General features: G+C 36.4%; 1 protein-coding gene across 3 annotated transcripts in view; it reads left to right on the forward strand.

The window, feature by feature from the left end:
• REV1 (REV1, polymerase (DNA directed)) overlaps positions 1-15,693 on the forward strand; it is a 51,445-nt gene that overhangs the window by 2,311 nt on the left and 33,441 nt on the right. For all 3 annotated transcript variants that reach the window (XM_009583231.1, XM_009583230.1, XM_009583229.1), the window contains exons 3-7: positions 484-652; positions 6,085-6,234; positions 8,388-9,100; positions 10,950-11,057; positions 12,574-12,690. In XM_009583231.1, the coding sequence (XP_009581526.1) occupies positions 484-652; positions 6,085-6,234; positions 8,388-9,100; positions 10,950-11,057; positions 12,574-12,690 (1,257 nt within the window). The remainder of the gene's footprint in view (positions 1-483; positions 653-6,084; positions 6,235-8,387; positions 9,101-10,949; positions 11,058-12,573; positions 12,691-15,693) is intronic.

Raw genomic sequence — 15,693 nt, forward strand, 5'->3', positions numbered from 1 at the left:
GTGAGTTAACTGCTTCAGTAAATCAGAAATTGTATAGCATGAGTTCTGTGCTGTTGCTAAACCCTTTTGATATTAATTCTTTTCTGTTACTTCTGGGTATAAACTACTCTCCCAAACTCTGGTGAAAAGATAAGTGAGTTAATCTAATTTTGTGTTATGTTGATGTAAAGTGGTTTTTAATGCAGTTTAGCATTAAATCTACTTGAGTATCTCCCCCCCCCCTTCACCATACATGTTGTGGAAAGATCTGTGTGACAAGTAGAATGTTTCCATTTTGAATCAGTCTCTTCAGAAACAGTGTTTTCTACATTTCTTCAGAAATGCTTTTCTGATTTGTTCTTTGAAGAACTTCTAAGGTTCTTCAGGAGAAAAACAGTAATTTGCACTTTTTCTGATCATGGCATCATATTTCTCAATTAAAGTTGGTTTTCTTAATGTATTTGGTGACATAAAACAGGAATATTTCTGGTTTTCATTTTATAGATCCCTCAGCTGATGAATTAAGACGGCTAATGATGTTGCATGGAGGCCAATACCATGTGTATTATTCCAGATCAAAAACAACTCACATCATTGCCACAAATCTTCCAAATGCCAAAATAAAAGAATTGAAAGGAGAAAAAGTAGTTCGGCCAGAGTGGATCATGGAGAGGTAAGTTTAGGTCTACTGCTTTTGGAGATTTCTCCCTTTGGGAGAAAAAGAAAAAAAATCTGGAAAAACAGCGTTATAGAAGATTGTATTTTGAGATTATGGTTTAGTTTAAAATAAATCTTATCCTTGCAACAGCTGAGTAAAAATACCACTGTTACATTGAAGATATGCTTCTTAGTGATTGTTCCTTAAGAAACTTCACTAAGAACATTCAGAAGGTCTCAGGTATATCAGGAAACTGAACATTATGCTGTTGATTCCATTTTAATATCCAATCAATTGACCATCCTTCATCTCAGTATGTTTAAATAAGTACCAGGTGATTGTTTTTTAACCTCTTGCCTTGTGCATTGCATAAGTTTCATTTCATCTGCAAATAAAGAAAAATGTCAATTGAAAAGCATTTTCATAAAATTGAAGTTAACCCATCTAAACATTTATTATGTTGTGACTTTGTAACAAAACAAAAACAAAATGAAGAAAAAACCCACAAGTTTTATTTACAAATAATTTATGTTCTTTGGTTCCTCCATGCACTGGAATATATAGGATCAACTAAAGTTGTCCTCAGGTCCTTGAAAAAGATGATAGCCAGGCTCAGAGCAGTTAATCTGGCTTGCATCTGTCTTCTTCCGTCTGAGGAACCCATGGGAAATAGAACAGTCAGGAATACGTTCTGGAAATCATTCTGTCAGTGTCATGCTATTCTTAACTAGCCTCTTTCCTAGACGACCAGCAGAAACAGGCAAGGAACTGTTCTGCATACATACTTGTAAAATCCTATTTGCAGTTCCTATTCTCAGTTTGCTGATTTTCAGTCCTTTGGATTCAACTGTTTCATATCATGTATCTTTAAGGTAAGTTTTTTAAACTTTAGTCAGAAATTATAGATTCCTCAGTTTGAAAAAGACTTTAGGTACATTTTTGAAACAGTTTTAGGGCCTCACCCGTGAGTTTAAGAACTTGAAAAACTGGTGGTAGGTGTGTTTTTATTTGAAAGATAAAAACTGGTGGTAGGGCTGTTTTCATTGAAGCCATTAAAGCTCGTTATGATTTTAACAAAGTTGGAAAAATCAATTTGTATACATTCAGTAGAGACTTGCTAGAACCTAATGTATGAAATCTCCTAGAATTTTCCTTATGTTGTCTTGTATTCAGGTTCTGCATCTCCTGGTTCTGGAAGGTTGTACTGTAGAGTAAGTCAGAAGAACTGAGTATAGACAGATACAAGGGGTTGGGCACAAGGAGGCAGGGAACTCACTGTCTCAGTAGAACAGGGTTCGTGTCAGAATCTGGAATAAAAGCTAATTTCACAACAACCCCTCATTTTGTCCCTTCGTCTCAACAGTATTGAAGAACACTTATTGGTTAAATACTCCATCTCTGTGTATGGAATACCAAATGATGTTTTCCTCAGTAAATCAGTTGGTGAAAATCAGTGCAGTGGACATAGAGGTTCCAAATTTGTTGAATAGTCATGTGAACATCATGTTAGTGCAATATGATGGGTTTGGATTTTTTTAGTTTGGTTAAGAATCAACCCTGAAATGTTACTGTCACAGATTGCTGGTAAAGCAGTGTTGTTACACTGTTACATAGCTTGGAAAGGTTGTTGTGCAGTGTCCAATGGAAGCCAAATTAAGGTGATCTGAGAGCTTGACTTTCAAATTTGAATATTCTTTTAACAAACATTCTGCGACATTTATAATAAAATCAGTTTTCAGAGATTGAGGATAACTAACCACTAAAACGAGCTACCAGTAGAATTTGTGGATTCCTTATTTTGATTTCAGATTGAGTGAATGTTTTTCTTAAAGATCTATGTTAATCCTACACAAATGTGAAATTTAAAATAATTTTGCCAGAAAAACAAAAAATTAGTCTGGTACATCGCACTTCATTTCCTTTTTCTGATGAGGATTCAGAATGCAAAATGTTTGAATAAATGAAAGCTACCAGTCTTAAAACAGTACAGCTTTGAGAAGAGATGCCATGTTACTTTAATGCAGTAACTTTTTTTGGAAACTAGCAAAGCATTGAAGGGAAAGGAGATGTCTTTTATAGCTGTGGAGCAAATGGAGCAGGCCTGCTGTTGAATGGTGGAGCAACCTCATGACAAAGGATATGGAAAAAGTTGAGGTACTCAATACTGCCATTTCTTCAGTCAAGGCAAGGTCTGCTTTCATGCCTTGAAGGCCTGTGTGCCTAGTGGCAGAGTTTGGAGAAAAGAAATGCTACCAAAAGTATAGGAAGCGTAAATTACGGTTCACTTAAGGAAACATGACATACACAACTCTACAGTACCAGATAGAATGCATCCAAGGGAGCTGAAGAAGCTGGCTGGTATCAGTGTTACACCACTCTGTGTCATCTTTGCAAATTTGTGGCAATCAGATGAGATTTTCCAGAAGACTGGATAAAAGGCAAATGTCATGCCTGTCTTCAGAAAAGGAAGGAAGAAGGATCCAGGGAACTGCACTGTGATCAGCTTCACCACAGTCACTGAAGGTTATGGAAGATGCCTTCCTGGAAGCTATATCTAGGGTGGCAAATCATGCCTGACCAGCCTGGTTATCTTCTGTGGTGAGATGAGTGGACGACGCAAGAGCAATATATACCATTTTCTTTCACTACAGCAGGGCTTTTGACACAGTTCCCCATTGCATTCTTTTAATCAAACTGAGGAGATATGGATTGGACAGTGGGCTGCTAGCTTGGTGAAGAACTGGCTCAACTGCCTGGCTCAGACAGTAGTGGTCAACCATTCAGAGTCGAACTAGCAAATGTTTGCAACTGGCATTTCTGAAGGTCGATACTGGGGCAGATGCAGTTCAGTGTCTTCGTTAACAATATGGACATTGGTGATGCAGTGGAAAGTACCTTCAGCAAGTTTGTGGATGAGAGCAAATAGAAGGGAACAGTTGATATACTGGAGAGTAGGGCTGCCCTTTGCAGAGTCTCAACAAACTGGAGGAATGGGATGATAGAAACTTCATGACATTCAACAAAGTCAAATGCAGAGTCCTGCACATGGGACAGAATTCATTCCATGCAACCAGACAGGCTAGGGACCCACTGGCTAGGATACACCCTTGTAGAGAAGGACTTGGGGGTCCTGGTGGTCTACAGGTTGACGGTGGAGCAGCAGTTGTGCCTTTGTGGAGATAAAGGCTAACAGCATACTGGGTTGCATTAGCAAGACCATAGCCAGCAGGTCAGGGGGAGTGATTCTTCCAATCTATTCGGCACTTCTGAAGCTACATGTGGAGTTCTGTGTCTGATTTTGGGCTTCTCAGTAAAGAAAGATACTGACAAACTGGAGTGAATTCAGAGAACCACGAACATGAGTAGGGGCCTGGAACATGTAATATATGATGAGAGGCTAAGGAAGCTGCTTTTGTTCTGCTTGGAGAGAAGACTAGGAGGGGATATAATTGCTGGTTTTCGTTACCTATATGGAGGTTACAGAGAGCATGGAGCCAGATTTTTCTTCAAGATGCACAGCAAGAGGACAACAGGCAATGGTCGCAAGTTGCAGCACAGAAAATTTTGACTGAGTATAAGGAAAAGATTTTTCACAGTGAAAGAGAGTAAGCAGTGGAGTGCCTAGAGAGGTTGTGGAACCTCTGCCCTTGGAGATATTCAAAATTTGGGTGGACTCAGCCCTGGGCAACCTGATACAACTTTACAGATAACCCTGCTTTGAGGAGTGTTTGGACTAGAGACCTCCAGAGGTCCTTTCCAACCTAATTTTTATTGATTATGAATTCTGTGATCCAGGGATTGTGGAATGGGGAAAGATGTTGAATGATGCATCGAAAATAGGATTCCTATTGCTGCATCTCAATACAATTTGAAAAAAAACGAACCAACTGTGTATTGATCTAGTAATGCAGCTACTCCGGTAGCTAAAATCTTAGCATGAACAAGTTCTTAAATAAATGTGGTTTTTTATCATCTTGAAATTGCAGTAATGATTTTGAAATATTACCTGGGTGGTTATGCACTCAGGTTCACGCGGTGGTATGAGAAACAGTCTAACCAAGCATTGTTAAAAGCTTAGTAGCTGCATCACCACTTTCTGTACAAGAAAGTTTTGGAACTCTACCATGTGTATTTTTAACTCTGGCAATGTTTAATGTAAATTATATTCCTTTATGAATGCTATATATTCCTGTATCAAACAATATTTAATTGATATATTTTTTAGGGCTGTTTTTACTATCGTTTTCCCATAGAAACCTTACCAGGTCTCTATGTATATGCCTAACTAGTTTTAATTTATCTAATTGGGAAATGCGATCTCCCACCGTATTCTTCTCTAATTGCAGCAAGAAAGCTCCTAAGGGCTTTTGTTCCACTGTCCAGCTCCCTTGACAGTAGTACAGATTTGAGCTAGTAAAAAGCACATCTCCAAGAGAAAGCATTCAGGTATTGAAGAACAGAAAAACAGTATCTGTCACTGAGCTAAATTCTCTCTAAAAATTTGAATCCAACTGTATCTTCAAAACTGAATGCTAATATTAAGCTGCTTTGATATGAGAGAGGTTCCTCTGCTCTAAGAAGTTTCAGCATCTCTGACCCAGTGTTCAATATGAATAGTTCTATATGAAGAAGAGGTGAAGTATAGGCTGGGAAGGCTGTTATCTCTACTGCCAGCAACAGGCATTGGGGTGGAGAGATGAAATCATGCTGTGGTGTATTTTTGAGAGGATTCCACTTCAAAGTCCATGACTTCCCTAAGGAATTTAGCAGTTATTGAAGTATAATTACAGTTTCATTGGAAGAAGAAAAAGAAGAGGGAGCTACAGTGGAACACATAGGACAGAACTGGAATGACTGTGGTAGATATTTATGGAAGGTCTATTTGGAAATTATTCTTTTGTCTAGCTTTCTTCAGTGAATTTTCTCACAAGAAGAGGTAATTACCCTTTTGGAATGGAAAAAGTAGTTCCTCTTTAATAGTGAACCACATCCTAGCTGACCATCTTGAAATTCTACACAAATTTCCTTGGAAGACATGCATTTGCATGGTTCCAAGTTAAAGAGCTCAGTCAGCATTGTTCAGTTAGAATAACCTGGACCACTCACCAGGTTTTTTTGACTGGCCATTGTTTATTTTGTTTTTGAAATTAAATATTTGGGGTTTGTGTCTGTCAATTGGAGAAGAGAAATGGATGTAGACAACTGACCAACACAGCTGTGCAAATACCTTTTGTAGTACCAGCCACCACATCACAAATTACTTTTCAGTTCAATACAGTTAGTAGTGGGAAGGGGGTTGTGGAAGGGACTGCAAGTACACATAGCAGAACAGCAAAAGGTAATGACCAAAGTAATAGTTTATTGTACGTGAGGTATTTTCTGGCATAGAAGGCTGGGGTTTTTTAAAATGTCTTGAGTAGTAACCTGTTCCTTTTTTTTTGTTTCAGCATTAAAGCTGGACGTCTCCTGTCACACATTCCGTATCAGCTGTACACCAAGCAGTCAAGTGTTCAAAAAGGTCTCAACTTTAATAGCATATGCAAACCTGAAGATGCCATGCCAGGTCCAAGCAATATAGCTAAAGATCTCAACAGGGTGTAAGTGTTTCTGATCTTGTAATGCAGATGTTAATCATTTACCCATAATGGGTTTGCATTTATAACTATATAGCATTTTTAAAATTCATTTCAGCTTTATACGAGGGAAGCTCTGAGGCACTGAAATTTAAAAATAAGTTATAGCTATATAAATAGTTGAGGACAGAACTACAGTTAGCTTGACTCCAAGCCTTGTCTCTAGTCTTTGGACCACACTTTGCTTGATAACATGATCTAGGAGTCCTAGGATGTAGCATATCTGTATGGAAGCAACAAGCATACATTAAAGGATTCTGACTAGTGACACTGAAAAGTAGGTCTTTATTTCAAAAACAAAAAGCTGGTATGATTTGATTGCTTTTTCTAAAGGTGACTAGGAACAAAGGTAAATGCATACTAGTTGTTAAGTTCTTTCTTTAGCTTTTAAAAAAAGTCACAGTGTACCTTATGTATGCTAACACCAAGGTTTAAGTCACGCTTGAGAGAGAAGATGGATTAAAAAATCCAATTACAATATAAAAAATTCTCCTAAAAGACCTTGAGAAGGGAATAGAACAGAAAGCACCAGCGAAACTCAGAACTGGCAGAGGAATTGGAATTTGGAAAGAAACCTTCCCCTTGAACAGACTGTTCTGTAGATTTTTTTTAAGAGGGTTCCTGCATCTGTTTCAGAAGCACATGTTTGTTGTTTAGGGGCAAGAATCATAAAATTATAGAATGATTGAGGTTGGAGGAGACCTCTGGAGGTCATCTGGTCCCACACTGCTGTTCAAACAGGGCCAAGGATACTGTACAAGATACTATACTTTCTGATTTGTAATGGTGGTCTGTGTTCTTCCACTGATTTATTTAAAATCCAGTCCGCTGATTTATTTAAAATCCAGTTCTGCATCATGCTGAGGAGACTTTACCACGAGTGGGATTTGTCTGTACTGAGGAAAAATAAAACCGGTGCCACAAAATGAATATCCTAAGCAGTATTTCTTACCTGTATTTTAAACAATGAGTGATACAATCACCATCACCTCTTATTGTTGCATTGTTAATGTTTTTTAAATGAGAAGAATATTCAGACTTCCAAAAATATTGATTTAGTCTGAAAAGCATGAGTTTAAAAGCTTGTTCTATCCACTGATACTAAATATGTACCACTGGATGTATCACTTTTAACTATGCAACCCCTCAAAAATATTATGTTTAATATAATTTATGGTTGTGATAATCTTAACCAAATTGTTGTCACAGTTAATTGGCTTTCTGGTTTCACTGATATACTGGATAGCTAATTATTTCCCACCTTTTTTTTTATGTACTTAAATTGCTAGCTTTGGGAGTTGGGCGTGATGGTTGTTTTTTTTTAGCAGATCAAGAGTATGCACAACTCTTGAAGGCTTCAGTTTTAATTCCACTTAGGGTTTGTTACAGAGTTAATTTTTTGAATGAAAGCTTTGCCTCTACACTGTCAGAGTATATGTAAATTGCCAGTGCACTTGTGGCAGAATACTTTGGTTTATATGCTTAAAAGATGAAAAGTAGTTTGTGGTTTTGTCAAAAGTTAAGAATATGTTTGATTTATAGAGCTTGAACAGATTTTTCCTTGAGAGAAAATAAAATAAATCTAACACATTAATCTAAAATAATTTTCAAAAAAATGAAGTTTTCTATGTATACTTTCTTTTTTTTCTTTTTTTATTTGTTTGTTTGTAACTAGATAAGGAAAATCGCATCTCTTGATCAAAAGATAACTCCTCCTGATGGTTTGCATATTCCTGCACCATTCATGCTGTCCTTGGTAGTACAGTTCTGTTAACAAATAATTACTGTAATTCGATTGGAGACTGCTGGTCAAATTAAAGGCCTTGGAAATAGCTTTTCTAATGTGAGCATGATTTTGCTTACTCCCATGTAAACTCCTGGAAGTGCTGCATTAATAATACACCAAATCTGTGAAATCTTTTGTACAGCAATACAGTATTTTGTGACATTGAGAGGACATGGCTCAGAGTTTGAGATAATTGTCTTGAGAATGTAAAAACTACTCAAGTATATACTGATAACAATTAGGAAGATAAATACTTAGCACTTGAAATGACCTGTAAATGTGCCTTTTTTTTAATAGAAGATATGGTATTAAATAATCATATCTGTTTCAGAAATCATATTAAAAAGTGTGAGGTGGAAAACGAGATCACACCCAATGGAATAAGTAGCTGGAATGAAGAAGAGGAAGAAGAAAGTGACGATTTTGGATTTACGGAGCTGGAGCAGATCCTCCCTGGACGGAAACAAAATGGGATTCAGTCTCACAAAGACAGCACTGCCATTTTTAACGGACACACACACACTTCTACCAGTGCCTTAAAGACACAGGATTGCTTGGTGCCCTCCGGCAATGGTGTTGCAAGTAGGTTCTCTCCAGGCCCTGTGCAGGAGGAGGGGAAGACTGAAAAAGGCATGGTTGACTTTAGAGACTGCACAATGCAGCAGTTGCAGCAAAGCAACAAAAATACAGACTTTTCATGGAATCCACATAGGACTATGAGTAATTCATCCTCATCTTCATCTTTGCACAGTAATGCTAAAATAAATGGTGCTCACCACTCCACTGTTCAGGGGCCTTCAAGCACAAAAAGCACTTCTGTACCTACTCCTAGCAAGGCAGCTTCCTTACCTGTGTCCAAACCTTCAGATTGTAGTTTTATTTCTGACTTCTATTCACGTTCAAGACTGCATCATATATCAACATGGAAGTGTGAATTGACAGAGTTTGTCAACAGCCTGCAGAGGAAAAACAGCGGTGTCTTTCCAGGAAGGGAAAAATTAAAAAAATGGAAAGCAGGCAGGTCTGCACTTAAAACTGACACAGGTAGATACTTGTTTAAGAAGGTTTATGTTGAGAAGGTGCCTTATATCTTTGTTTGTACATTAAATGTCTAACTGAGACTGAGTAGGTTAGTATTCAATATTCACATTACAGTCAGGCTATCTGCAAAAGCTTGGTGACTTCGATGCACTGAAAACTAAAGGATCCAACTGCTTTTGGTTTTGTTTGTTTGGGTTTTTTTTAACTTAAAATGTGACTTAATGTGATACTCTGGTCTATATTCAATTCCTCCTTGTAGAAATAATATTCCTGACTTTACCAAGATACGTGGATTGATCAAGGGCAAAAAATACTATATGTATCTAAATACACAAGTCTGTAGTTGCTGTGTGAAAATCTAAAGAGAAAAAACAGAAGAAAAAACCTTGCTGCTTATAGTTCAGTGTGAAAATTTAAAAGATGAGCAACATTTTGAAGTGAATTAAAATTCTAAAATTTTTTTTGTTAGTGAGAGTTTTATATACCTCTGGGTCTGTTTAAATGGGTAGCAGTGTCATATGAGACTTCTGAACCTGGCTTGTGACAGAAGAGAAATGTTTTATGGAATTACATAAGGGCCAAAATGAAAAAATAAGTGTAATTCATGAGAGGCAAAGTGTTACAAGTATAGATAAAGTATTTTGCGTCTTTAGAATCTCTCATTTACAGTCTTATTCAGTTAAAAGGTTAGCTCTGTACCATCAAAGAGATTCTGACTCTGTTGTGCTGTAAAAATATTCACTTGTAAACATATGAGAATATGTTTCACGATAAATTACCACATCCTAAAAAATTATTGTTAGATAAATAATTTAACTGAGTCTGTGTTTGTGCTGGGACACCCCAGTTATAAAATAGGTTAGCTTATGAACTACCTTAATGTGTATTTTTTTCCATCAAAATATGGTATAAGCTAATATATTTTTATTTTCTCTTTGATTTGGCCTAGAGTGTTCAAATAGCTGATGACTGTTTCAGTTGACAAGTAGCAGCTTCTTAAGCGTTAACTTGATCACTTGATTTGTAAATATGCCCTTTATAAGACAGTCCTTATTTTTCAAAGAAAAATGGTAAATTATTAAAAACAGAAGAACATTTTTCTGATTACTTGGTAATTAACTCAGATGTTAAGCAGAACAATTTACTTGATGTATTGAAATATTTTTTCGCTGTTAAGCTTTATGCATTGTTCAAATTAAGATTTTTTTGTTGTTGTTGTTAGATAAAGCCTCCCCTGGTAGGTCAGCAACATAGACATGCAGACTTGAACTTCTAGAATACTTGACAGTATTTCTAGTGCTTTAGGTGTGTAAGTTTTTCAGTCTGGAGCTATCTTGGTCATCTTTGCTGAATGTTTCCATGAGTGTAGGTACAGCAGTGACAAAACCCAATTGCATGGGAGGTTTAAAACAAATTTTGGTGTGTTTCATGCAGAATTAATGGTAGCTCTTAGTGCAGCTAAACTTTTTTTTCTATCTTTTGGACCAGCCTTCTGATTGATGAACAAAAAGGAGTAAATTCTCTGTTAACACAGAGCAAAATTAAGATCCAGTTCCCACAACATGGGTTAATCTCCATGGGTTGGGGGAACTTGTTAGGTAGAAGGTGTTAATTATGAGAAAATAAAATAGAAACTTCAAGTTGATGCATTGTTTAGGCTCTTTGTCTACTGTTTATGTTTACATTTCTCTGAGAATTTTGTAAATGAAAGTATCTTTTTGGTGAGAAGAAACAAAAATCTTTATAATTTAATGCGGTAAAAACTTGATAATAGGCCTTGATGACTACTGTGAGTAGTACCAAAGTGTATAAATTAGGGTTCAAGTTTTCTGTTGGTGTATCTTCATACTAGGTATTGTGTCTGTTGCGAGCTCAGCCAAGCCACAGAGCTGTATAATGCACGTGGATATGGATTGCTTCTTTGTGTCTGTGGCTATCCGAAATAGACCAGATCTCAAAGGTCAGTATTTAATTCTACATGTTACAGGTTACTCAGTTAAGCCTTTAAAAAGAGAACCAAACTTGCACACTTACAAAACGAACTTTGCATGTTAATCTTTTTTTCTGGCATCTTTGATAGTCAGACCATGCAACTTTCATATTCCTGCTTACTTTCTCACAATCCAAAAGCAAGTGGAAGAGAGAACTGGAATTCTCCTTGCTGTTTCCTTTCAGTATCTAAAATAAGAGGAGAGAAGTAAAATCTGGAGTAACCATTCTCTATAACATTGCACATATCTTACTGAGACTTAAATCTACCATATTAGAAATCAGAGATCAAATTCTAGTTGTACCAAAAGTGGTTTTTGGTCACTCTGTTTAAAAAAAAAAAAAAAAAAAAAAAAAAGGGATATCCTAATAATTTTCCTGAAGTAATGTAAGGAACTTTGTTGAACTAGAAAAGGGGAAAGGTCAAGGTTGAGAATTAATTGTCTCTTTGCCTGATTCATCTTTTTTAAGGGAAATTTGCTGCTTCTTCCCTTTTCTATCTAAGCTCTTGCTCATGAAGTATTATAAGACCTGGAGGATGAACAAATTCAGTTGTCATTGATCGAGTTGTGTGATCATCCTTAGGGCATAGGAAGAGTTAGTGCAGCTCCTTAGCAAGTTTTGGTGGGTTTTTTTACAACTGTACCGTTCAGAGATTGAGATTTGACAAATACTGGTTGTTCTGTGCAAACATTGAACTTCGGTGATGCACAAATCTGAAGACTCGGTGCAGTGGTGACCATCTGACATCCAGCTATTGTAGACCTTGGGAAAGAAGAGTAAGCTGTATATGCAATTCCTTTGTTCTCTTCTGTCCAAAGGCAGGAGCAACTGTATCAAAGATACTCCTGGTTTAAAACTTTATTTCCTGCCAAGTTTCAAATTCTATTACTGGAATATAAAGAACCTAGGACTTTTCTGCAATTTTTTTTTTCCGTTCCACGGAAGTCTGCCAGAACTTTTAGTGTATAAATTAGCTTCCTGTAGAAAAATTATGGAGGTGTTGACATTACTAAAAAGACAAAAGTTTACTAAAGATTTGATTTTTGTACAGTTAAGTAAACAAGTGGAACTGAGTGTGTTGGTATGTGTACACTTTTTGAGTTTACTTAAGCTAATAAACACGATAAAGTATTTAAAACCAGTACAGTGTTGCTGTGTCTTAAACTAATCATTAGGGCGTTGGTGAAGTTTCACACCTTAAGTTTATAGTTGTTACTAAAGACAAACTACTATGGCTGTATTTTCACTCTTTAAAAGCTTTTCTTCTTTACATGTGACTGCAGTTAAGACAGCAAATTCATAGTCACAATGCAAAGTCACTTTCATAGCTGTTTCCTCCTCAATGCTGTAAGAGTGTATAAGCTTGAAAGAAATTATGAAAAAATAAAGCAGACGTCTTTATGATTTTACCCTAGTTATGCTGTTATTAAAATGTAAGCTATTATAGATGTTGACTTATAAGTACATGCACTTCTCCTCCACAGGAAAACCAGTAGCTGTTACTAGTAACAGAGGTGCAGGAAAGGCACCGCTGCGCCCTGGTGCAAACCCCCAGCTTGAACAGCAATATTACCAGAATAAGCTATTGAATGGCAAAGCAGGTACAGATAAGTCTGTTTGTTTGTTTGTCTGTATTTTTTTAACTTTTCTTATTAAAGACTTTTTCCTTAAAGTTATTGAAGAAGTGCACGGTGGATAAATTTAGTTTTCTCATGCGGGAGATTTCAGAAAATAAATGTTTTTGGACAACATGGTGCTCTGTGGCCTCAGTAATAACATGCCACTGTGACTTCTTGTTAGTTAGCTTTGCTCAGTATGGGTGAATTATTTTAAAGTAATTTTAGGTTTTACTCACTTTAATTGTGGTTGAATAATTATCTGAAATAAATGAATACAGATCACTTCAGGATCACTTCGTTCTGAGTAAGTCTATTACAGAGAAGAAGGTACAAAATAAATTTTAAAAGGCTACTAAATTTTTTTTACTATAAAAGTAGAAATGGCAGCGCATGGCCAGTGAGAAATTGATGTTTGAAGTTGGCTTTTGAATTGCATGTGTACAATATCTGTGTACAATGAGTTAATTTGGGTGGTCCTTAGAGCATTTTAGGTTTCTGGGAAGTGTGCAACTTGCATGAGTTCCACCTCTCCAGTACTTTGTTTCCTCTAAACCAGGGCATCTGTTGTAGTTTGAGAATTCCTTACTTGCCTGCAGTAATTTAGAAATTTGTTACTTTCTGTGTCCTCAAGTAGTAGTATACTAATGTAAACAAAACATACTTCTATTAACAAGTTTTATTATTGTTATACTGCCTGAACTGCATTTAGTATGAGAAAGTATATTGCTAAACATTGGCAACTTTCTCTTTTTTTCTCCAACAGTCTGCTTAATCAGCTTGAAACTTAGTTTTTAGCATAAGGTTCCTAAAATGTGCATATACAGGGGCAGCTGCTATTTAATTTCAGTTTAGATTTGGAAGTTCAGTTTCTCCTTTGCCCCTTGTATATGCACTTTTTACCAACCTTGTGGTAGCAAGTACTATTGTTACAAAGTTTACACCTCAGTGAGCTATTTTGTTGATACAAGAGGTGGAAAAAGACAGGTTGTTCTTCCATGGTGGTTTCTGAAATGTTAGTACTTTAAAAACACAGGAAAAAACCTAATAAATTCTGCCAATTTTCAAAGACATTTGGAAACAAGGTATTACAGGAAATGATGCCATTTTATTTGTCTTTTTGCTGTAGTTTAAGATCACTTCCAACGTGAGGTAGAATATATGTTTGTGGAACCCACTGGCCTTTAAGTTTTTAAGGACTTTTCAGGATGCTCCAGACTTAGCTTCTGCTGTGTTGTTTGCAATGCCATGTATAAGTCCGTTACAAAGATAGGTGTGTTTTTTATGGAGTTGTATTTTTTGTAGTATAGCTTGTGTATGAACTATTTATTGGTCGTTCACTTTTATACAGTGACTTCATAACTTTTATTAGGACCTTACACTGGTTAAAGGTGTGACTTCATACAATCAAGTGATGTTTGGAGAGTGAGGCAGTTAAATTAGGAAGTTTAGCTGATGTCTAGCATGTTCTTTGTGACTCAAATTCCATACTATCTCTTCTACTGTATTTATTGCTTAAGGGTACAGCAGATTTCAGCCTCGTTGTATAACAAACTCAGTGTCTTACTGCAGCAGCTTTTTCTGGATATCCACACATTCATTTCTTTAACTTCAGCATCCAGTCTCACTGGCTTGCACACAGGCAGGCAGCTAGCTCTTTCTTTCTTGATATTTAGTCTGATTGTGCAATCTATTGTTTTGGTGAAAGGATTTTTTCCTAACACTCTTTTTATAGTCTCTATCTCATTAGCTGCAGTTCATAATATTTTTTAGTCTCTTTATTAATTTTTATCTCCATGTACAATGTTTTTATCAACAAAAAATACAACCTGTTGTTTCTGCTTGCATTCTCATAAGTACATGGCTTGTCTTCTTTTGGGGAAAAGAAATTACAGTTAGTTATGGTCTTAGATGAAAAGATGGAATTGCAGGTTAGGCTTTTCTAACATCACAGTATCTTAGAAAGTGTATGTGAAACACAGCATGTGTTTAATTGTGCCATGCCAGAGTCAGATATGGTCCAGTAGGCACATGTATCACATGGAAAAGTAGTTTTTCTAAAATATCAAAAATACAGAATGCTAAATTGTGCTGTTAAATATACACAATTCTGTTTGGGGGCATGTTATATAAATGAAATAAAAAGGTAGTTGGGACCAACTTTGAACATGAGCATATTTTTACATCCATGCTTCAATATGGAACCCACTTCATTGTTTCATGCTTCATGCTTTCCAGGCTGTTCTGCGATTTTGCCTTCTCCAGGTCTTGCTTATTAGAAATAATGTTCCAAATTAAAAAAAAACAACCCACAAACAAACAAAACAAAAAATAAACAAAAGCAAACCCTTATGAATCACTTTTGACCACATACTGAATTCTGCTGCTTCAGCTACTTCTTTTTTTTTTGCAAATTACTTCTTTAGTAATACTGGTTCCTGCCTTTGATCTGCATTGCTAGACGAATATCTAGTGTCAATAGAATCTTGAATCTTTTATGAAATACTTTCTTTTTCTTGTTTGAGTTCATCCAAAAATGTGTAACTTTTAAATTTAAAAACTTGCTATCATTCTCACCCTAAATCTCCAAATTGGAGATAGCCTTTCTGGGTAGTAGAAATTACTTCTCTACATATGTGCCATCTTTAACATTCATTCTACAGATAGAAGATTAACATATGTTAATCAGGATTCATAGTTTGGGGTCTCTTTTCCATGGCCAGGATGCCCAAGATGTGAATGTTTTCTAGGCTTCCTTTCCCTCAACCCTAGTATCTCCCTTTTTTCATTCTAAAGAGCAGCAGATTTTAACCATCATATTAGTCACAGATTTATTCTCAGCGATTTCTTTTTCACAGACTTGGGTCCTGGCCTCTGATTTCTCCATCCGTTGCTCCACATTCACCATGTGCCTGTCTAATTTCCCAGCTTTTGATGAGAGGTTCTCTACCTTGCCTTCCATTGAGGACAATGTGTTCCGCATTGCCC

The sequence above is a fragment of the Fulmarus glacialis genome, unplaced genomic scaffold, assembly GCF_000690835.1.
Source record: "Fulmarus glacialis isolate BGI_N327 unplaced genomic scaffold, ASM69083v1 scaffold13598, whole genome shotgun sequence".
Classification (NCBI taxonomy): domain Eukaryota; kingdom Metazoa; phylum Chordata; class Aves; order Procellariiformes; family Procellariidae; genus Fulmarus; species Fulmarus glacialis.